Genomic DNA, 24656 nt, shown 5'->3' with positions numbered 1-24656 from the left:
TATTAAAAAAAAAAAAAGTCAAGTAAAGTGTTTATCATTTCTGTTCCCTCAGTGAAATGAAGAATCGTCAACCTCATCTAAAGATCAAACAGGGATCATTCAGAGTTTTACAGCTGTCACTGCCTGTTTGGCAGTAAGGACGGTTCGTAAATGTTTTAGTCAGCACTGCAGTTTACTGTCCAAATTCTCGTAGGATCCATGTGAAATTAGACTTCACAGCAACTCTCAGTAGATGATTTAGTTTTCTTAAGGTTATAAACTGATTACATAAGTGGTCTCAAAACCAGTGCTTACCAGTGTGTCACTGTAAAACATTAACTAAACAAAGGGGACACAGTTGAACAGTTCCGTCACATACTACAAGGATGTTTTAATAAATGAATAATCTCCATCCAAAGACTTGTTTTCAAATCAGTCTCAGCAGTATAAAATTACCCTTCCATAATTTTAGATGCTGTCGGTTTTACTTAACTGAGAGAGGAACACTGAATCCTGCAATAATGATTTTTCTTTTTGAGAGCTCTAAAAGTACACATACATGGTGCATTGTGTATTGAAGACATAGTTATTTATAGGCTTACATAACAGTAGGAGCACAGTGAGGGAGAAAACTCTCATTAATTGACCCATGAAATCAATATTTTAGAGACTTTCCCTCTTAGCATTTCATTATTGAATGCGGAAGGGGTGTGGATCAAAAGCAGATGATGTGGTTGAATGTCACTTTGTACAGTCCCCCCCCCCTCTCAGGTATAGTACAAAGACTATGGTTAGAAACTCACTGTGGAATATTGCATTTCCTCCTCCTCAGCATTGATGTAAAAATCAAAACCAAAAACACAATACCTCTGCACACACTCGCAAATTTTTTTGGTAGCCCCCCCCCCTCCCCCCTCCCCATCTTTCCCTCTCACTTCCTCTCACTTTGGCTTTCTCTCTGTTGGTCTGTTTCTTTCCCATTTCTCTCTGTCAGCTGTGATGCTCTCTTTGATACAGACACCATTTTTTTGTGGATCATATCACTGGATGCTCTTTATTTCCTCCTCTGCATACAGCTCTTAGCTGCTATAGCCAGTTTGCTGCAAGAAGATGAGATATGCACGCATACAAAAACACATAGATGCACACACCCCTCTTTCACATATGTACAAAGTCTTTACTTTGAAGTTCTATGCTGGAAGAAATTATGAATTGCTGCCTCAGGTGAGTACTAAATAATTTGGCGTTGTACTTCTGCAGAGGTTTCAGTAGTTATAATAGTAGCATGTGACTTGTGAATACAGTGGTCTCCTATGTGGTGAGTTGGGATTGGTTACAGTCAGAGTGAACTTGTATCGGTAAAGTTGTAACAATCACTTAGTTTCTGCTTCCTTCAGTCACTTGGTTTTGTGAGTAACCCGTTATCCCTCCAAAAAAAAAAAAGTGTACAGTCCAGCCGTCTCACTTTTCTCTGACACAGCTGTTTGCGACACATTTCCCCCCTGAGAAAGCTGCCTGTAAAAATGCTTTGTAATGTTTGTTTTGCACAGAACTCCTTAATTATGCATTAGATGAATCCGTAGAGGACTGAGACCTGGTTTAGCTGTTTGTCTCAGCTATAGGCAACAAGAAAGGTACGCACTGGTGTCTGAACCTGTTTTTAGACAAACTTCAGATAATTGCTACCCATAATTCCATTCTGAGGTATTGAGTTCAGCTGCGCTCCGACCTTGACAAGCTTTCATATGCAAAGTTTTTTCTTTCTTCTCTCTGTCTGTCCCTTAGTCTGCCTGCTGTGTTCTTACCTTATTATTACTATCAGCGCTATTTAAGATTCACTGTTTGGGAACAATTTGTTTCTGAAACCTAGTTAGGTTGTACAATTCTAACAGGGATTTGTTAGGTTTGTACTTGTAAGGAAGTAGAGTAATTTATGTTTTCACATTTGAAAAAGATTTGGATGTTTTCAGCAGTCCCTGGTGATTGTGTTTCCATGGTGTAGGCCTCAGGGAGTTTTACTTAAGCCATGCCTCAGGATGTTGATGTAAATTGATGTAGCAAAAAAAAAAGGTCTAGGTGTGTGGAGAAAACATATCTGGAAGTACTTTTATGTAGGAACGCATTGTCTGATAATGCAAATATTGATGTGCTTAAAAGCTAAGTCATCTTTTAAAAGCAATTTCTGTCCAGCAAAAGATACACCCATTAAAACAACCATCGACCACAAAATACCACAAGAGCTCAAAGTTGTTTTTACTTACAATCTAGATGCCAGTGATGTGGTTTGTAGTGTAGAGAATTAATGCATCTTCCACAGAAGCTGGATTTTTTTTTTTTTTTTTTTATTTCCTTGTTGTCTCCTCCTCCTCCTCCACCTCCTCTCCTTCCCATCAGCCAATCTCTCTTGCTCCACTTCAATAACTGTTACTTTCTTTGACAGTCAATCAGCCACTCACACAACTGTGCGTCCACACACACTTCACCCACTCATCCTCAGTCTGATAATTAGAGGTCACATATCAGAGGGTGCGAGGTGTGTTTAACAGCTTATGAAGTTATTTCTTCTGTTCGTCTTGTAAAACTTGTCCAGCTGGGCCACGTTCCGCTCAGTCTGCCTCTGTCCCCTCTCTGATTTGGCTTGCCCTCCCACAGGATGCGTTCTATTTATAAGCAGCCTACTTCTTTTAATAAATTCTCTCTTAGGTTTCTGACGCACTTGCCAGAGTCGATTCTTAAACGACTCTGAAACCCACGTGTTAGCAAGTGCTTGAACACTTGAAAGTTATGCAAAAGACTGTGTATTTGGAGTGTCATTAGGGACAATCTTGCAACTCTTATTAGCTCTTTTGTACATGCACATCTGTGTTGTTATGGTAATTGAATGTAATTATATTTAAAATAAAGACCTTTGTCTAATACTGTGTATGTATAGACTTCAAAGCTGTGAATTAATGAGACTGATCCAGAATTTGGGATGTATTCTTTAGTCTTTTACAAATCATTTATAATCCAGACAAGTTGTTTGGGACTGAAAATGTTACCAGGAATCCAAGTGGATGTCGCTAAACAGATAGATATTTTGAGCAGAGACATGACTGGCAAAACTTCTGTACATACACTTATGCTCATTATTGGTTCTTGCACACACACTCAGTCATTGTGGTACTGACCTGCCTATGAAATTCCACTGGGGCTCTCCTCACTTCTCCACTTCTCTCCACTCTCCCTCCTCACTTACTCCTCTCTTCATCTCATTCTTTCCTTACTCATCCACTGAGGAAAGAGAAAGATTTGTCACTCACTACCTCTGACTGCCAAATGATGGATGTCTCAGTGACGAGGGCTATCCTTTAACTGCGGCCGAGAAGACTTCCCTGTGGTGACCTTGACCCTGCCTTCCTTTCTTACTGGAGGAAGAAAGAGGGAAAAGATGGGAACGGAGGAAGAGAGCTGCCCCCAACATGAAGCTGCAGAACAGCTGATAATGCTGCCTGAGGATGTTTTGGAGGTGTGGAGGGATGTAATCCACAGCCAGTCTTACCGTTTTCTCCCTCCCTCTCTTTCTTTCCCTCTCTTTCTCCATCTGGCTGCCTTCCGAGCCTGCAGCAAGTGCTTTTGAGATCCAGGACACCTTATTTCTCTTCTTTCCCCTTTTGTCCGGGAGAGCTGTTTGTTCAAACTAGATGGGGACTCACCAAGATAGAGGGAAGGCATTTGCATTGCTTAACTGAGCTCAGACACTTCCTCAAAGCCCCGAAGAGCCATGGGAAGGGATAGGAGCCTTTCCAGGCACTTTCGGTATGATACTTTCACTTTGATCTCCGCTGTGCTTTGTATTGTTTGTGCTGAATTGTATCTGAAGTTACTGAAGTATTTTTGTGCATCTGCCATTTGTTGTCTCTGTTGTATTGATGATTATTTTACAATTTCTGCCAACTTACAAAAATATGAAAATCTGTGCTGTCCCTAAATCTAATTCTAGTGTGGGAAACATGATATGCAAACTAGTTTCTGGCAAAATTAGGGAGTGATAACTATGTTTTGTTTTGCTTTCTTTGCATTTTTAATTCCAGTGTGTTTCATTCCACTCTGTCTGATGCTTAGAGTTTGCTGTACTTGGGCCATCTGTCAAACTGGCTGATCAGAAGTGGGTCTGATAATAATGGCTGTGGCAATGAGTTTCCCAGCTGATTGCCGTTGTCATTCATCCCACTGTGCTCGATGTCCTTGATCCACCCCTCCTTCAGTCCTAATTATAGACTCCTCTCGCCCTCCTTCTAATTGAGGGCATCCCGAGGCCTACATCCAACTACAATGGAGGAGAGCTGTTAAGTTCCTGCTCACTTGTTTTGGCCGTGTTACAATTAAGAAGTGAAACTGTCTTTCACTGAGGTTAAAACATGACAGAGCAGAAAAAGGATGATGGCAAAACAGGCACTGAAGCCTATGGAAGGAATAGATCTTGATAGTTGTCAGGGCCTGAGCCGGGCTGTCATGAATGCACATTATACGGCCCCATTCTGTTTGATTTTCCCTATACTCCGCTTGTCCAAGCAACTATAGTGATGTACGAGTTGCGTTTAGGAAAGTTCTGTGACCTACATAGCCTGTGAGTACACTACTTAGCTATACTCCCAGTAGTTACATGACCCTGGCCTACAAAGAGCTCCAGTTCTCCACTTTCTGTTTCCTTGCTTCTTTGACTTTGTCATAATTTAATGCTCATATCTCTTTATCTGTCTCTTTGGCTTTTCTGTCATTCTTTTTCTCAATTCAGTGCTTCCAACTGCATGTCTGCTTATCTTAAACCAACTTGATCTTTTCTCTATAACTCAACTTTCGCAAGTTTCTATGAGCTGAGTTTGATGATTATAACTCATTTTATGTTGTGGTTTTATGCCTCTTACCAGACTTACCTTACATCTTCTTCCTTGCTATATAACCTCAAATGTGCACAATGCAGCCCTTGCAAAGACTCTCAGAAAGACCTCTTGCTGCATGAATGCACCATACACTTAATCACTGTCACCTGCATAATATACACCTTCCCTCCCCTTTTGTATTTCTATTGATGTTCTTTTATTAGAAAGCAAATAAATAGTACCTATAGTGTCCCCACAAACTCACTGCTTCCCTTTAGTTTATCCAGAACATCAACTTATATCAGAATTGTATGTGGCTTTGAAAAGAATACGTCTTCATCTGTAGTTGTAATCATTGTAATCAGTTTGTAAAATTTAACTTGTACATACCTGTATTGCCAGGAGCAAAAGCATATATAACATGTAATATGATACAGTCGCGGAAAAAAATTATTAGACCATCAAAAGTCATCAAAAACAATGGTTATGCAATCAAATACTAACTGCTGTGTGTATCATTTGACTAAATCAGACAGAAAAGAAAACATGGAATGCCTAAATGCACTGTTTTTGGCAGTTCAATGCCAGCTATTGATGTAAGAACTTATGATTTCGGTTATTATCAGGAAAACATGGAAAATGGCTAAATATCAGCTCTGAAATTAATTCTCATGAGCTATTTTTTCGTTATCATTATATTTGTCCAAACAAATGTACCTTTAGTTGTACCAGGCATTAAAATGAACAAGAAATTGAAGAAGGGTAGTGTAATAACTTTTTTTACGCTTGTATTGTTGGTGTGGTATCATCACCATGGTAATATCATGCATCTATATGTGTAGATTTAGTATAGATGTGAAAATCAGAGAGGAACTACAGCAGATCCCTGTGGAACACCACAGTGTTTGAAAAGTTTTGGCTGCAGAGAATTAGTAACCTTAACTTCACTCATGTATAAGATGACAGACTTTTACACTGTGCTGCTCACTTTCCAGTGTTAATAACATATTGCACGAAGATTTGGGGGTATTCTGTAATATTTGTAAGGAAGTGGACTGAAAATGGGCCCAGGTCTCATATTAGGTCTGGATTTGCTGGCATCATAAGCATCTGTACTATACTTTCAGCTCACTAAGAGCACTTGAAAACCTTTATCTTTATTTGAACTGGTTGATGTGGTGTAGCCTGCTGGGGTAAGGAAAAAAAGTTCAGGTTGCATATGGGTAATCAATTGATAGTATTTCAAGTCAATTTAACCTGATTTTATAAAAGAAAAGTGACACTCCTGAATTTCTTGTTAACTTTTAATATGTAAACGATGTCCCAGAAGTTTCCTTTACACAGATAGGGTTATGGGATATATTCTCAGTTTTTTATTAGATCAATGTAATAGTATTTAGGGCACCTGTAATTGCAGGCATTTGTCATGAGTCAGTTTGTGAATTTTAGTAAAAAAAAAAAAAAAAAAAGATAGATGTGTAAAATCTAGCTTCTGTCAGGTTTTAATTGAAAGATATTGCTATGATTTTGCATCAATTTTGATTCCCATTGCAAATGTCATTTTGTATGAACCCACTGAATCATCTTCATCTAATACTTGCCCTCTAACAATGTTCCCAAATGTACTTGCAGTCTTTGAAAAACCAAACTACATCACTGAGTTTTATTCTGACAGTGGCAGCGCTGTATATCTAAATGCACACTGAAACTGGCACACTGTGAAAAACCAAAGCACTTGTCTCTCCTCTGCATAAAGGAGCTACCCAGGAGATTCAGAGAGAGGAAGTGGCTTGTGTTGAAGACGGAGGTGGGATGGGTATATGCAAAAAAGAGAGGGGACATATTTGTTGCGTATGTGTGTCAGGTGGATACTTGTAGTGTATGTGTGTGCATCTCTGTAACGAACCACAGATAAGAGCCAAAGAACAACAGAGAATGTCCTATATTAAAAGGAAAAACATATACTCAGACACTTCTAAAAACACAGTTATTGGCGGTGTTTCTTGCATTTCTGGGTCACTTTTGTTGTTTTGTATTTCGCTTGTACTTGCAGATAATTGGGCGACTCTAAACCGCATGCAGATGTCAGTGCAGTGACAATTTAATGTGAGCAGACATTTACAGCACACAAAAACATCAGTCCCAGGGAAAGAAAAGAAGAAAAAGCCTGTTCTGTACTTTTTGTTACTGCTGTTAAACAATCATTAGGGATGAAATAAAAAGTACAGGAAAGGCAGTACCAACCTCTACACCACAAGACACTGTTTGTGGCTCGACTCTTGCATTTGGTTGTTAATAAGCAGTCGTAATGTTCCAGTATTTCTACATTTTGATGACTGGATGGTATCTATCCAACTGCAGCACATGCACAACACGCTCACATGCTGATATGTAAGAGAATCTGCGGGTGGGTTTTTCCTTTAAGAAGCAAAAGGCATTGGGAGTTGCTTATGGGAGGGGGAAACAACACTAGTAGAGAGAGCTTTGTCCCAGAAGTGGAACAACTGCTGGGCTCCCTCCTACTCTCATATTAACACTGAACTGTCACTGGTGCTGAGCAGTATTACCTGCAGCTGCTAATGTGACAGGAGCACACAACACAGAGCTTTATCTCCTGGCTTTCTCTCTTTCTCTCACACACGTGCATGCACACAGAAATGTTGGACCAGTCTCTTCTACCTGTCTCGGCCCTCCCATGAGACGATATGGACTGAACTATTTTTGAACCAATTAAGTGAATGCTGCTGCTGGAACAATACATAACCAGAGCAAGAATCCCTCTGTTTTCTTTTTTTGGATACTTTGCAAGATGGATGCATTAAGAAATGAGGATAAAGGATTTGGGATTTTAGAGGAATTTTGGCTCAAGTGGTTTTTTGATGTGACTTTTGCTATCGTGTTCAGAAACATGATGTCGAATGGGTGTTAGGCTGATGTGTCTCTTTGTGGTTAAATGATTTTGTCATTGACATACAAGGCAAACTGAATATGTCTCCCAATTTGCTTTTTCACTGAAAACCACATTTGCTTTCATCTAGAAGATTTTTTTTTTTTTTTTTTTAAATCTGAGCTTGTGTCTGATTCCGCAATGTTTGCCAGGATCTTCATTCCCAAGAAACATCGGGAGCGTTTTGACGAGGTGGTTTCCCAGAGCCTGATGAGCCGGCTCAAGGGGCGGAGCTTCAGTGACCCCAGCCGCCAACACCTTCGCCGGAGCCGGAGTGAAGATCACCCTGAACGCCTTCTGGTGTCTACCCGTGCCAGCTCAGTACCACGCACCCACGCAGAGGAGGGTGTGGCCCCCCCAACCAGAGGCATGCGCAAGACCACCTCCCTCATAGCTGGGCACACCACTGCCACCACATCTAACTGCAGGTCTGTATTTAATGTCAGTGTTGCCACTTTAGTAACAGGATATAAGTAGTATTGCAATTTATTATTCATCAGTTAGTTGAGTTATCTCAAAATGCTTTCTTCTGCTCATCCTGTATTCTCATTCCCTGTATATTTTGATATTTGATCAAAGGACTTTTTTTTTCCTTTCATGTAATTTTTAGTTTAAGATTTTTAGATCTTTTAAATCTTTTATGTCTGATCAAGTACATGTGAGAGGCTGCATCCAAATTTCTATTAACTGAACTGTATAGGAGTTCAGTGAAAAAGAGATTCTTTAGTGTTAAAGCCAATATTAGTATAAAACTCATTTCAACTATATTCATGCTTGTTCTCTGATTGTCATCATCATTAATGGTCTTGTTTCCTTTTATGTCTCTATGAAGAGATGCCATTTGGTGAACATTATAGTCCTGATTACATTTATCAGAAATAACAACATTTGTTGAAACAGTTAAACCGCACAATTATTTGACATCATTAAACAGTGTTTTTACATTGTACTGATAAAATCCCTCAAGAGCCTGATAATATTTTCTGTTGCTCTGGCTTATAGTCCCTGGGGATACACTGTCCATATTTAAGCAGGATGTGAATTTAAAGTAGTTTGCTGAATATGGAAATCTGTAGGAGGTCCACAATTGGATTGCAGATACTTCCTGATAAGGAGAATGAGATAGCAATGAAAGTTACTCAGCACTGCTACCTCAACTTATGTGTGACACATGTATGAAGAACACTTCCTATGGTCCAACATAGTCATTGTTTTCTACATTATAAATGTAATCATAATCATATCAGGTATTTTTTGATGTCATGACCAAAAAAAAAAAATACACAGTTTGTCCATGAACATTTCCCCTTAAAATGTTCTCACACCAAAAAAAAATCTTCATCTTTTGATACCATGGGCTAAAAACTAGTTGTCTCCTCACTAATAAGCAGTACCTAAATCTGCTCTACTTTCCCTCACTTATTAAGGTAGTAGCTGTCATATGAGAGAAGTGCTAATTGGTGTAGACATAAATAACACAAAGTAGCACAGACAGAGTGGCTTCTACACATCTGCTTTTACTTCAGAGTCTGTTTTCACTTAATCAAAGCTCATTGTCTGTTTCTTTAGGACAGTGAGAGTGTGCAAGGGTAACATGAGTTTTGGCTTCACTCTCAGAGGTCATGCTCCAGTGTGGATTGACTCTGTCATCCCTGGTATGTTAGAAAATGTTTGTGCACTTACAGTTTTAATGCCTTTTTGTGTGGTAGTACACAGTATTATACAAACACAACGATTTTTATCTCTCTCTGTCTCGGTCTCTCTTATGCAGGAAGCCCAGCAGACAAGGCAGGTCTAAAACCAGGAGACCGCATCCTGTTCCTGAATGGACTGGACATGAGGTGGACTTTTTATTTTCTTTCACTTATCATCATGTATACAAACTTGGATCAGTTTTGATACATCGAGTTAACAGGTTCTATTTCCTTTAGGACATCCTCTCATGAGAAGGTGGTGTCCATGCTCCAAGGCAGTGGTGCCATGCCCACCCTGGTAGTTGAAGACGGTCCACCCACTTTCACTCTGGCAGAGCAGGAAATGGCAGGGGGCAGTGCACCCACAGAACGGGCCCGCTCTCCTGTGCTCAGCTCCCTGCAGTGGGTGGCAGAGATTTTGCCCCCTAGTATCCGAGTTCATGGCCGAACTTTTGGGCAGCAGCTGGAGCATCTTCTGACCATCCAGGAGAGATACACCATTTGCAAGGCTCTGGAAAACTTCTTTCAGCACAGGTGGGCAAAAGGCAGAGAAGATGAAGGGGAGGGGGTGGGTTAAATAGAGGGAGTAAGCAGATAGATTTGCTAACATCAGCTAAACTTCCAGTTTACAGGGGTTCTACACAGTAGACTAAACCCAATTAATCATCTTGATGCTCAAGACATTTTCCCAATTATCAGTATTGGCTGAAGTTAGAGCCAGTGGTGGCTCGTAGTTAATGTTATTCATTAATAACTTTGAGTTTGATATTTTGTGATTCAAATTTATTTATGTATTTATTACTTTGACTTAATGTTCAGTTCAAGAATCAGCCTGTTTTTAATAAAGTGAAAGTGGTGAAATTTGACCAAGCATAATACATTTTCAGTGTGTGAATTTTTGGGGTATGAGCCTGGCTGATATGGGCTGATTAATTTCAGTGTTTTCTTCCTCCAGAATGTCATTATTATGTTGGTCTTAAAAACACTGTTGCTCAGCATCTATTATACAGCATGGAAAAGTATGGAATTTGATTTGAATAATTTCCAAATATGGGTTAGCATAAAGAGCAAAAAGCATAAAGAAAAGATGGTGTAGGAAAATATTTGTGGGTCCTGACTATTACTCTTTTTCTGTTTTCTAAAATATAGCTCAAACTTTCTAAAAAGTTTCACCGCATGTAGAGAATGTTGCCAAGATCTTGTCCACCAGTGCGTGAAAGAGCCAGAGCAAGCTTATCATTGTCAAAAAGGCATAGTCGAAAACAGTCATATCTATGGAGCTCTGCACATACATGTGTAATGTTGTCCAGACCTTAGTGTTAAAGGATTTGTATGATCTACATTACCTGTCTACAATCTTCTTATTTGGCATCATAATAGCATACAAATCAGAATGAACATACACGTTAACAGTTGAATTAAAGCCATTTCAGTAAATGTTAATGAACATCTAGCTATTGAACCCAAATGTCAAATGCTGTCTGAAAAATCTACAGAGAAGTTGAAATTTGGGAAAAGACAGAATTTTGAAGTTGGAAACGTGTAGGAATCCTGCATTCAGTGTTTGTCCCATGCTCCTTGAAGGCTTGGGTGATCTCTTACACTTTGCCTGTGTTTCCACGGAAACAGGAATGTTGACACTCTGATCGTGGATGTGTTCCCGGTGTTGGATACTCCAGCGAAACAGGTGATCTGGCAATTTGTTTACCAGCTGTTGACGTATGAAGAGCAGGAACACTGCCAGAGCAAGATTTCACGCTTTCTTGGCTACAAAGCACCAGGTGTGTGTAGACATTTATCATCTTTACATGTATAAAGATGCAGCGTGTTACTTTTAAAGCTTGCTTGCATGGAAAGGGAATGGGAGACTGGATACCTTGTGAGAATTGTAACCTACAGTGGGAATGTCAAAGGTCGCCTCAGCTGTCAGGAGTAATTAATGAAGTGCATTCAGCTCAGGTGCTGTAGCTCTTGAGACACCTTTCCCAATCCCTTTTCTTTTGCAATGCCAATCTGTGTGTGTTCCAGTTCCACCACCACCTCCGCCGCCTCCCCCTCCTCCCGAGCCCGAGGCAGCCCCCGAACCCCACCGCCGTAGCAGCTCCATGAGGGTGACAGGGACCACGTACAGGAGCAGTGTGAGGGGCCGTAGCTCTGATGACCTGGTCATTGGCACACACTTGGGCATGGGTACAGACCTTCACTGTTCAAACCGTTGCTTTTTCATCAGTAGGAGCATTAACAAAACCACCACTGAGACACTGTCATCACCATCACTCGCCTTATTCTCATTGTGATCCTAAACTCCGTCGTCAAATTCTCAGATCCTTACTCGTTTTATTTCATTGTCTTATTCATTTCATTTGTGGCTGGAACATTTTAAGAAGCGTTTGATACACTGAACAATACATTTTCACAAAATAGCATGGCCCAACCTTGCATCCATTTACAACATGCGATTTAAGCTACTCTAATAAGTGTATGACTGTAGGCTTCCGTGCAGAACCGGTGCTGGAGGCAGGGATGAGGTTGGCTCCAGGAGAGAGACAGTCAGGTGACGGTACCTCCCTTCCTGAGACTCCCAACAACCTCACAAATGTATGTACTACCAACGTAAAAAAGGTCTGCCTTCTTCAGAAAAGAATTCACATACATAAACATTAGTTATGACAAAATTAGGGCAAGAAGTCTTACCCTGCTCTCCTTGTCCATTTCCACCACGCCAGCTGTCAGCAGTGTACGCTGAACTGGAGAACATGTATTCAACCAAGAGATCTAAGTCTCTGAAGAGTCGTCCTCCTCCTGCACCTGAGACTTTACTGGATCTGGATCCTCCCTCCCCAACAGCCTCCCCTCCAATACATGCTAACGCAGGTAGCCAATCTCACAACTAGAATAAAATTTAGATATTATATAACACATAGATAACCATGGTGCATGTACTTTTTAATGAATTTGTATGAGAGAGAAAGTATAACAAAAATAACCAGTTTTAAAAAGTGCTGCAGTGTAAGAAAGATGAATCCCAAGGTAACCAGCCCATTTCTGACTCAGCTCAATATGTTGGAATTTTATCCCTGAGTTTTTTTTTTTCATGAAAATTTACATACATAAATATTTAGTATAACAGTGCTGATGCAGCCTTCTCTTTTTCAATCAGTGTGACTGTTTCGATTAGTCTAAAGATGGGAAATGTGTAAGGGGACAGAGCTGGCATCACAGATAGAGTGAGTTATAAAATGATCCTCTGTCAGAAACAGACAGACGTCCTCCCAAATGGTAGGGAACCACTACTGAGAATACAATGATATTTTGCTTTTTTTTGTAGAGGAAATATCATTTTTAAGCTGGATATGGTGATGGTGGAAGTGGAACTAAGAACACACAAATTGTGTTTATGTGTTTATGACATTTGAGCTTGTTCAATATATTTTATCTCTTGAAGAGTGAAATTGAGGCATTATTCCTTGAGACTGAATGAGGGTGTTGAAGAAGATCGGTGTTTTTTTTAGACACTAAAGGTATAAAACTGCTGGTTGTCAGTAGTAGTCATTTCTAGCTTCAGAGCTAAACATACATTTTTCTTTCTCTCCTCAGGTAGTCGTAAAGGACCACCACCGTCTTCATCCTGGCCAGAGCCTCTCCCTAGCCCCCCTCCAGCCCAGTTCTACCCTCCTGGACTAACCAGTCAAACAAGTGCAGAGTCCAACCCCTACATCAGCCTGGACAGTCCCCCACCATCACCACCAGAGCCCCCTGACTTCCCCTCTAGCCCCCCACCCCAAAGGAGCAACAAGAGGCGTTACACCTTCTCCAAACCACCTCGATCAGAAGACACAGACCGCTTTTTGGATGCACTGAGTGAGCAGCTAGGACAGAGGGTGGCCATTGTTGATGACTTCCTGACTCCTGAGAATGACTATGAAGAGGTAAAGCCAAGTTTTAACAATCTGACATTGAAAGAAACAGTCAAATGTCTGGTTTTTACATTTCATCAACCCAGTTCTGATTTTTTTTGTTTCTTGTGAACATATCCATGACTTCACTGGCTCTGATTATAGGAGATTAATTTCCCACGGTAGACTAATTCCCCGTTGCACTCTGACATTTATACAAATGTAAAATAGAGCAAACCTCACCAACACAGATACACACAGAGGAAAGTTTGATAGGCAAAAGAAGACCAATTTGATTGAGAAAAATCTTGTTTTAGCTTTTTAAAAGCGCAAACAATTTTAATTTTGATCTGTTGTAGGGCTTTTACAAAAATCTTTAGCTGCTCCCCCATCACACTCACACACACCAACAAAGAAAGAAGCAGTTGATTCCATTTTATATATCTTTATTCATTTCTTTTTTGTGTGTGTTTGGTTTATCCCAGTTATCCTTGATTCGTAATTATCTCCTGAAGACTCCTGACCCCTGAGGACAGAGTTGAGTGGTCACAGAGCTGACTAAAGCTAAAACCACCTCCTTGAGTGGTTTTATGTACAGACTTTTGATTAAAAAAGAATTGCATTTTTAGGATTTATTTAATATTTACAAATTCACCACTTCAGACTTGACACAGTATCGTCTGCCCCCTGTGACCTTTTTCACCCAGTTGAGGTTGCCTGACTCTCAGGTAGGGGACCAAGGATATAGGCCTTAAACAATGTTTTCACCTAAATTTAGCCTACTTAACTCATAAAGACCCAAATATCCATCATCGATCAAAAGCATCTACTGATCTAAACTATTGATCCACTAATCCTGTCAATCCATGTAAATAATTGGTGTAAAATGCAGTTTGTCATCTTTTCATGGTCATCAGATATGACCCATTTGGATGTTCAGAGGCTCCGTGGTGAACATGGAAACACTGTCATCGTCTACAACACTGATTCACCAGTAAAACCCATGGAGTTGGATCAATAACAGTAGACAGAAATGCTTGATTTATGTTCAGGTAATGATAGATTTTACTGAAAAAAATCACTTTTTTTTGTGTTTTTTTCTGTTTTTGATATAGTATTTGTCAATTTTAATCTGAACATTTTCAAGGTCAGTAAATTAAATACAGGAAAATACCTGATTTATACTGATAAAATGCAAAATACAGTGGATAATATAATAGTAAATGGTGATAAATCACTTAAGAAAGGTTAGATATGGAGAAAATTTCATTTCGGAACTGACACAAAAGTAGCACTGGGTCTTTATGGGTTAAAACAAGGCCTAAACTTAGAAGTCTATGTTTCTTTGTAACAACTTTCTAACTGACATAACAAATGTACTCAAACTCCATTTTGACATTAACGGACTAATACAGTGTAATTGGTGTTAATGCCAGGATGTTGTGCAGATGGGTTTCCCGGATGAGGAGGATGAGGATAATGAAGATGACTTGGGAGTAGACGAGGATGAAAATGGAGGATTTGTTGCACCAGAGCTCAGCAGCCCGAGCGATGTTCAAAGCAGCAGCGGAGAAGAGAATGCCTCCTCTCTCACCTACTCCTCCTCCTCTGACCACATCCCTCCTCCCCCTATGACGCCCCCTCCACCCCCTCCGGTTCAGTTTAACGACCTACCTCCGCCTCCTCCCCCAGCACCTGTGCAGCCTCAGCAGCAGCAGCAGCAGCAGCAGCAACAACAACAACAACAACAACAACAGTTGAGCTACACCCCTGAACACTCTCCCAGAGCATATGTGCCAATCCGCCGGAAATCTGGCCCTCCTCCACCCCCTCCACCCCGAAGTAATCCCCCACCCAAGCGCCACTCGCTTCATAAAGTCCTCCCAACAAGAGACGATCTACAAGTCCATGCTACGATTCAAGAGTTAAAAGCCTATCAAGAAAAACAAGCCTACCAGGAAAGACAAGCCTACGAGGAGCAACAAGCCTACAACGAGAGGCAGGCGTATGAAGAGCAGAAAGCCTACGAAGAACAGCAACTGTTCCAGGAGCAGCAGGCCTACCAGGAGAAACTTTTTAAAGAGAGACAAGCGTATGAGGAGCAGAAGGCCTATGAGGAGCAAAAAGCTTTTGAGGAACAACAAATGTATCAAGAGCAACAAGCTTACCAAGAAAGACAGGTGTATGAGCAGCGTCAAGCCTACCAGGAACAAAAAGCCTATGAGCAACGTCAAGCCTACAAAGAACAAAAAGCATTTGAGGAGCTTCAGGCTTATCAGGAGCAAAAAGCCTATGAGGAGCGTCATGCTTACGAGGAGCAACAAGCATATCAAGAGCAGATCTACCAGACCCATCACTCGATGCCTGCCCAGCCCACGCAGCAGAAAGCCCACTCACCACTCCCTCTTCAGCAAATGCACCAGTCCTTACCTCCACTCCCCTCTCCAGAGTCCGCCCATCACCTCGCTAACCATCCTCTTTATATGATGCGCCAAGCACAACAGCAGCAGGTCCACCAGAGCCACCACCATCATAGGCGGCTGTCTCGTTCTGCCCCGCCCCCACATCAGCCATCACCCCAAACCACATCCCACCCCAGCCAACAAGGCCAGTATGCAGAGGGCATCTACCAAAGCCATCAAGGCCTGAGAACCCAGGCCCACCACTCATCTGCCGAGATGCTCCACCAGATGCACCAAGCCCCTGCTCACCATTCATCCAGCGAAATGCTCCATCAGTTGCAGCAGTCCCAAGCCCACCACTCGTCGGCTGAGATGCTCCAGCAGATGCAGCAGGCCCATGCTCACTATACATCGTCAGAAATGCTCCATCAAATGCACAAATCTAAGGCTCATCATTCTTCATCAGAACTCCTGCACCAGGCTCATCAAATGCAGCCTCACCACTCCTCAAACGAGCTGCTCCATCAGGCTCACCACATGCATCGCGGACAACCCCACCATTCGTCCACTGAGCTGTTACATCAGATGCACAAACCCCAGCCCCACCACTCCTCCACAGAGCTGCTCCATCAAGCCCATCAGATACATCAACCTAAGCCTCATCATTCATCCACAGAACTTCTCCATCAAACCCAACAAGAGCCCGCCTCCCTCCCAGTTCAGCTAAACCGAGACAGCCACTCTCATCAAAGCCGTAAGAGTCTGAAAGGTCATCATCAAACCCAAGTGCCGCCGCAAGCGAGACATCAAGAGCAGCAGATTCATCAAGCGCATCACCCCCAACCCACAAAACCCTCTCCACAGAGACCCCACTCTATTCAGCAGACCCACCACCACTCTAGCACACCCCAGATCCAACACATCCACCACATGACCCCTCAGCCCCCTCCTCAGGACTACCAACACCAGATTCATGTTATCCACCCTCCCCAACAGCCTCACAGACCTCAGCCGCTTCTCTCCACCTTCCAGCCCCTTCAGCCCCACCAGCCCACCCTCTCAACTTTCCAACCCCTGCCCCAACACCACCAGTCTCAGCACCAAGGTCAGTCCTCCAACCAAGCCACCCGACCACAGTCCCAGCCCTCGCATCACCTGCTGCAGACTCAACACCAGCCCACAACCCAGTCCCACCATAAGCAAGCCCACAGTCAGACTCAGCCGCAGTCCCTCCCCCACTCCCTTTCTGATCCCACAGAGCATCTAGAGCCCCCACCGCCTCCACCCCTGCCCCCACCTTGCTCCCCTCCACCACTACCCAGGCCCACTCTATCCAGAATGGACTCCCACCACATGAGTGTAAAGAGGTTACGTTGGGAGCAGGTGGAAAACTCAGAGGGCACCATCTGGGGACAGGTGAGCTCTGCAGAACAACTTAAAGCACAAAATACAGTCGTGGAAAAAATTATTAGACCATCAAAAGTCATCAGAAACAATGGTTATGCAAACAAGTACGAACTCCTGTATGTATCATGTGACTAAAACAGACAAAAGAAAACATGGAATGTCTATAAGCACTGTTTTTGGCAGTACAACGCCATAGCTATTGATTTAAGAACTGAAGTGAATTTGGTTATTATCAGGAAAACATGGAAAATGGCTAGATATCAGCTCTGAAATTAAACTCTTATGAGCTATTTTTTGTTGTTATGATTATATTTGTCCAAACAAATGGACCTGTAGTTGTACCAGACATTAAAATGAACAAGAAATTGAAGAAAACAAGGATGGTCTAATAATTTTTTCTGTGACTGTACTTTAAATCTAGTCCTCAAAAGTCAAAACAATCTAATAGTCTTTAAATTGTAATATACATAGCGCTGCTTCTGCATGTCTTTCATAGTTGGGAGCAAATTCTGACTATGAAAAACTTCATGACATGGTGAAGTATCTGGATCTGGAGCTACACTTTGGGACACAGAAGAGTTCTAGTGAGTATAAGTTGCAGTGTGTCCACTGTATCTGAATGCAGTGCTTCAAAATAAGACAACTATGTAAGGAACTCTAGATTATTTGTGAAGGAGATTCAACAAAAACAATGATTTATCTTAGTTTGTATTTCTCAAATTTCCCATTGAAGGTTGCCAGTTATGGGCTCTTAATGTTTTGTACTGTAATGTATAGCTTATCCCTTACACCCCTTTGCCATCTTCCATGTACCTCTTATTAGTGCCTGCACCAGAGCCCTCACTACAGCCAGAAACCTTCAAGAAGAAAGATGTGATTGAAATTCTGTCTCATAAAAAGGCGTACAATGCTTGTAAGTATAAAACAGCTTAAATTCTATTTTGCAGTATGATGCCATTTACTGTATGTATTTTTATACTTGACATTCATTTGTTTTTTGGTTGTCTAGAACATATGTGAGATTATAGCTCCATGGTTTCCAAACTGAGACAATCTGGGCTGGTATTTATCTTAAGCTTTTTGCTACAACTTTAATTTTGTGTGTTTTTTTTTTTAAACTTCCTTAATGAAATACCTTCAAGATCGAGTGTAATTATGAGCAATTTTTTTTTTTTTGTCTAGAGTTCTGCTCCATGTTGTGTGTAACTGTCTGGATCCAGGCCAAGACCCAAAAGAGGATTTAATTTTTCACAAGGAAACACAAAAGAGCAACAACTATGGGATGTTTTCAGGGGTTGTTGCCAGGATTATGGGCCTTTTTTGTTCATTCTTTATTTAAATGACACTGATGTTGTTATTTCTTTCATGGGTGCAGTTTATATCTTTATTACTGGTACGATCCTGTGTTGTAAAATTGACACTGTACATATAGGTGTTAAATCTCTCCCCCACTGCTTTAGAAGCTTTACTCAATAGTCATGAGCTAGTTCATAATGCAGATAAAGCGAAATGTATGTTCTTATTAGAACCAAATTTACTAATTAGAATAATCTGATCATCTTTACAAAAATGGTTCAAAAAGGAAATGTGTTTATTTTGAAGGAATAAAACTAGGGCTGTTGCTCACTCACGGTTTTGGCAGTCACAAAGTTTCACCTACTTATTTGTTTTTTGATCTGATAATATGATCATTGGATTTCAACCATACTACATGCAACAGCATTGTATGAACATATTTTTTAAGACAGCTGCATATGATACATGCAGCCCTGTCATTAATGGATATACTCCCCAAATGAATACGGGTATCCTGATCAGTTAACTAAGAGTTAATTTACTCAAAATCTGCAGTATCATTATGTCTAAGGGGGATTCCCACTTAGAGGCTTTCAGCTCCTTGGGAAGTTTCCTTCCCTGAGCTCGCCTTAGTATACCTGCGTTACCGTTTGACAGGTGTATCTCCACAGCAGAGCCAGGTGCTTGACACCAGAAGCGAGACTCCACTCGGGGCTCGCTTCCCCGCCTCCCCTGGTGAGTGAAAAAAATGACAAGAATCCCTCGTTCAGAGTTCAGCTTCCCTCCTTAGTTAACCACCAGCGCATGTTGTCACGTGGATTGCTTTTTTAAGTGCACCAGTGAGCCCTGAATATGTATGACTCCCCTTGTTTTCCTTATGCGTTTTCGTAAATTCCTATCCCTGTGCAGTTTTTTTAGTTCTATCCTGTTATTGTAATGCACACTGACTGTCAAAAAAATGAATGCTTGGCCCAGTCATTTGATGGGTCTCCTCATGGATGATTTTAATCATCGACTTTCAGGGGGCAACCTTAAATAAAATGGGTTTTCCTCTGCTTTGTGGAAGGATGCTTGTTGAGGCCACTTTCCTTTCAGTTTTGAATGATTGTGACATTTTCTACATGCATGCTGAAGACACTGGATGCTGTTTATCACTCTACACTAAGATTTACTATATGATATGACTCCATAACTAATCACTGTGAGCTGTATGCTAAGGTTTGATCATCCTCTCTGCAACATGATACACTTCAGATTTAACATATTTATAGGGCTTTTATCTCCCTGTAGCACTTCAGTGTTCTGGGCCCTTATCATACATGCTCAAATGATTGGATTTTGTTGTTGCTGTTTTCACAGAGTTACTCTGCACCTGTAACTTGAATGGAAGACTTTATTTGATTTCATTTTAATTTTAAGGGATTTTTCACAAATGTTAAATTCTGTCACATTCTCCCTCTAATTGTTATTGTTTTAGATGACACTTTTGTGTTTTATTTTAATGACTGGAATTATTATGTATTCTTTTGATTGTATTACATGGCTATTGAAAATGAAGTCTTCATCTTAATGTACCATATATCCCTTGTTAATGTAAAGGTGAATGGGATGACTATGATGCTGGTAATGATGTTTTCTTTGGACATGTTTTTTTTTTGTTTTTCACTTACAAGTCTACATTCATATGAGGATTTGTAATCTGGAATTAAGCATTTTAATCCGCATCTATTTTTCTTCTTGACTTTTAACAATATCATTTCTAGCCATCCTGATAGCCCACCTTAAGCTGTCTCCTGGAGAACTGCGGCAGATTCTAATGAACATGGTTACTGATCGGCTGGAACCATCTCACATCAAACAGCTCCTACTCTACGCCCCCGATGCAGAGGAGGTCAAAAAGTATGAGGAGTACAGACAGGACCCTAGCAAACTCAGTGAGCCAGACCAGTTTGTGTTACAGGTACAGTCCTGTCAGCATGTAAGTGGTTTTGCATGATTAATCTGTATCATCACTCTCTAATTTTCATGTGATTTGTGTTTGCAGATGTTATCAGTACCGGAGTATAAAACCCGTCTGCAGAGTCTTCTCTTCAAGTGTTCACTGCAGGAGAAGACTGAGGAGTTGAGGGGAGCGTACGACTGTATCTACAAAGCCTCCATGGAGCTGAAGACCAGCAAGAAGCTGGCTAAGATACTAGAGGTAGACGACTTCATAATGAAGAAAAAAATAGTTTAGTATGTATAATTGTGATACAGTATTGGTATAAAATGAAGTCACAACTCTATGGGGAGACATCTTTGCATGGCACTGTACATGTCACTGTGTTTTATTTGATCAGCATTTAACAGGAAGTAAGGATAAATACATTAGAAAACATCATACCATTCATGTTTGGTAAAAAGAGTAGTATTGTGATAATAAGTTTGTTCATAAAGAGGTAATAATTAAGTTACACCATTGAAGGTAATATGATTGAAACTGAAGCTTATAGTGCTGTGAAACCATCAGACTATTAACAAATACCTCATTATTAACAGGTTATTACACCATTAAATTCAATATATCACCATTTGTAAAAAAAAAAAAAAAAAATCTTACATGCTTAACTTAATTTCAGCAGGCTGGTAGCCTAAATATTACTAAGTTATTGCTAAATAAATAGTGTTGCCTCCTTGTTCTAGTTCACTGTTTTTCAACCTTGGGGTCGGGACCCCACGTGGGGTCGCCTGGAATTCAAATGAGGTCACCTGAAATTTCTAGTAATTGATAAAATTAAAAAAAAAAAACCAACAACAAAAAAACCAACAAAAAAAAACAAAACAACTTACTAATAAAAAATATATGGTGAGTTTAGAGAGACAATCACTATACATAAAAGACATGACAAACTCTGAAGCTGAAACTGAAGCGCTGTGGTACTGTTTATCTTTCAAATGTTCATTGTGGTCGGTTTCAGATGCTGCAGCTCTTTCATAATTCATAGTTTGAGTTATTGTTTGTTCAGTATTAATTGTCAGCCTTGTAAATACGAGCTGGACTGACTGTACATATCCTGACCAAGGAAAATCCAACTCTCCCTTTGTGCAGTAATCTACACCTGGCTTTACTGCCTCCGTCCATAATAATATACATTATATAGACTAAATGTCCTCTAACACTGACCTGGATTTGAAACAGAGGATAGCAAACTGTTACATGGTCAAAAACAATTTAATTTTAGCAAAAAAAAAAGTCTCCATTTTGAATGTCTGGGGTCCCCAGAAATTTGTGATGTTAAAATGGGGTCACGAGCCAAAAAAGGTTGGGAACCACTGTTCTAGTCCTTTAACTAAAGGTTTCTCCATTATTATCCTTTGTTTTTGACCCTTTATTAACACAGTACATAAAGTTTAGTCTATTTCCCTGATATGCACTTTGTTAATCATGGTAATTACAATTGTATTATCTAGTTATTATCTCTTTATATCCAACTTAGTGTCCCACTCTCCCCATGTTATTACCTACAACAACAAATTTGATTGAAGAAGATATGTCAAAATTGTAATCCCATTAACATATATTATTTATGATTTAGTATCAAAGTGTCACAAGTGTCTGACATCTGGCTTTCCTTTAGTTTGTGTTGGCGATGGGGAACTACCTGAATAACAGCCAACCTAAAACCAACAAGACCACAGGCTTCAAGATCAACTTCCTTACAGAGGTACATCCCCCACCAACAGATTTCTAAAACTAAAAAACATATATGTATTTTCATTCAACACTGAATGACTCTTCTGTATTGTCTGCAGTTGAGCACGACTAAAACCGTGGATGGGAAATCAACATTCCTGCATATTCTTGTCAGATCTTTATGTCAACACTTTCCTGATGTGTTGGACTTTTCCAAAGATCTTACCATGGTTTCTCTTGCAGCAAAAGGTAACAGTGCTCTTCTAACATCTTGAAATACACTGAGATCATATACAAGATTTACTTATGTTGGTGTTTTATTCATTTCAAACATTTTTATTTAATTTTTTGCTCCTGCTTCTAGTAAACCAAAGGAATATCACATCAGATCTCAATGATCTCCACGCAACAATCCAGGACATTCGTTCAGCCTGTCAGAAGATGCCTGCAACTTCTGAGGACCGCTTTGCTGTTGTCATGAGTGTATCCTTCCCTGAGAAAAAAGTAAAAAAAAATATATATATATGTAAATAAGCAGAAAACTGAATGCCACTCTTGGTGATGAAATGATGAAACTTCTATGCACCTTGACTCTAGTGTGTGTAGAATTTCCTCGAAAACAGCCACCCAGCCCTCCAGTCACTGGAGTCCCTCCAACAGAGAGCTATGGAAGAATTTGCTAAAACTGCCTCTTTCTTTGGAGAAGACAGCAAGTCCACCAATACTGAGGCCTTCTTTGGTATCTTTGCTGAGTTTATGGGCAAATTTGAGGTGAGTGATTAAAAAAATAGGTGTGATTAGAAAACGGAAAATGAACTGGACTTTTACTGTTTGTTTCAGTACAAGTGACAGTTAACCCATAGAGACCCAAACATCCATCAGTGACCAAAACCATCTACTGATCTAAAATATTAAGTACCTGTTGATCCACTAATCCTATCAATACATGTAAATAATTGGTGTAAAATGCAGTTTGTCATCTTTTCATGGTCATCAGATATGACACATTTGGACGTTCAGAGGCTCCGTAGTGAACGTGGAAACACCATCAACATTCACATCTTCTATGACATTGATTCACCAGTAAAACCCATGGAGTTGGATTAATGACAGTGGATGGAGACACTTGGTTTATGTTCAGTTATTGATATATTTTACTGAAAAAGTCACTTTTTATGCAGTTTTCTCTGTTTTTGATATAATAATCCTCAATTTTAATCTGAGCTTTTATGAACTTTTACATGGTCAGTGAATTAAATATAGGAAAATACCTGATTTATACTCATAAAATACAAAATACATAGGATACTATATCATAATGCTGGAAGATCTTAGAGCACAGGTGTCAAACATGTGGCCCGGGGGCCAAATCCGGCCCACCAAAGGGTCTAGTCTGGCCCGCAGGATAAATTTGTGAGACGCAAAAATTACACTTCAGATATTAACAATCAGTAGTGTCAAAATCATTTTAATTCAGGTTCCACATACAGACACATACAGTCCAATTAGATTTCAAGTGGGTCAGACCAGTAAAATATTATCATTATAACCTTTAAATTATGACAACCCTAAATTCTCTTTGTTTTTTTGGTGTAAAAAGAGTAAAATTACATGAAAATGTTTACATTACCAAACTATACTTTTACAAAAAACCTGAATAATCTGAACAAAAATGAACAAACAGAAATGTCTTAAGAAAAGTAAATGCAGTTTTACCAATATTCTGCCTGATACTAAATGTTTTGTGCAATTGTAATGCACATGTGTAAATGATAAACTGATAAACCAAGGCAGAATATTGTTAAAATTGCACTTGTTTTTCTTAAGACAGTTCAAGTTTTTCATGTTTTTCAGATTTTTAAGGAAACTTTGTAGATGTAAACCTGATCATAATATAATTTTATTTTTTTTCACTGTTACTATTTTACTGGTTCGGCCCACTGGAGATCAAATTGGGGTGAATGTGGCCCCTGAACTAAAATGAGTTTCACACCCCTGTCTTAGAGCGTCTCTGTGTGTGTGTGTGTGTGTGTGTGTGTGTGTGTGTGTGTGTGTATCTGCACGGTTCTGACAAATTGAGACATTTTTAACTGGCCAGTTTGGTATCTACAGTTGAGGAATAGTCCCATCTCAACATTAAATATCTCAGGAAGTCGATAAGACCAATATTTTGGAATACAATAGCCCTTACAGTCACGTTGCTATGGGATGAACGCTTTGGCGGTGACTGCTGGACAAGTACGGTACAGCATACACGAATCCCCAACAGCATAAAAACTACCACATCTAGAACCCCTGGATCCCCACGGGTCAATGCAGTAATTAGAAATAAATGGTGATAAATCACTTAAGAAAGGTTAGATGTAGAAAAAATGTCATTTGGGAAGTGACATAAAAGTAGTACTGGGTCTTTATGGGTTAAATAAAACCAATGTTCTCGTTAAAGTTTAGTTGTAACTATGCTCTCTGTCATAATCAGTGTTCAATGCTCAAAATCAAC

The 24656-nt window shown here is 40.2% G+C and overlaps 1 protein-coding gene across 1 annotated transcript in view; it reads left to right on the top strand.

Moving 5' to 3' along the window:
- Positions 1-24656, top strand: part of grid2ipa (glutamate receptor, ionotropic, delta 2 (Grid2) interacting protein, a) — a 31064-nt gene that overhangs the window by 4876 nt on the left and 1532 nt on the right. The window contains exons 5-22 of the mRNA XM_030141630.1: positions 7941-8216; positions 9358-9443; positions 9560-9629; positions 9720-10016; positions 11112-11263; positions 11511-11672; positions 11974-12080; positions 12209-12356; positions 13080-13411; positions 14815-17196; positions 17684-17771; positions 18011-18100; positions 20247-20443; positions 20528-20683; positions 22101-22187; positions 22276-22405; positions 22521-22639; positions 22763-22927. Of these exons, the coding sequence (XP_029997490.1) occupies positions 7941-8216; positions 9358-9443; positions 9560-9629; positions 9720-10016; positions 11112-11263; positions 11511-11672; positions 11974-12080; positions 12209-12356; positions 13080-13411; positions 14815-17196; positions 17684-17771; positions 18011-18100; positions 20247-20443; positions 20528-20683; positions 22101-22187; positions 22276-22405; positions 22521-22639; positions 22763-22927 (5044 nt within the window). The remainder of the gene's footprint in view (positions 1-7940; positions 8217-9357; positions 9444-9559; positions 9630-9719; positions 10017-11111; positions 11264-11510; positions 11673-11973; positions 12081-12208; positions 12357-13079; positions 13412-14814; positions 17197-17683; positions 17772-18010; positions 18101-20246; positions 20444-20527; positions 20684-22100; positions 22188-22275; positions 22406-22520; positions 22640-22762; positions 22928-24656) is intronic.

This window comes from Sphaeramia orbicularis, chromosome 8 (assembly GCF_902148855.1).
Source record: "Sphaeramia orbicularis chromosome 8, fSphaOr1.1, whole genome shotgun sequence".
In the NCBI taxonomy this organism is placed as follows: domain Eukaryota; kingdom Metazoa; phylum Chordata; class Actinopteri; order Kurtiformes; family Apogonidae; genus Sphaeramia; species Sphaeramia orbicularis.
The sequence above is the reverse complement of the archived record's forward strand: the minus strand, read 5'-3'. Positions and strand labels throughout refer to the sequence as shown.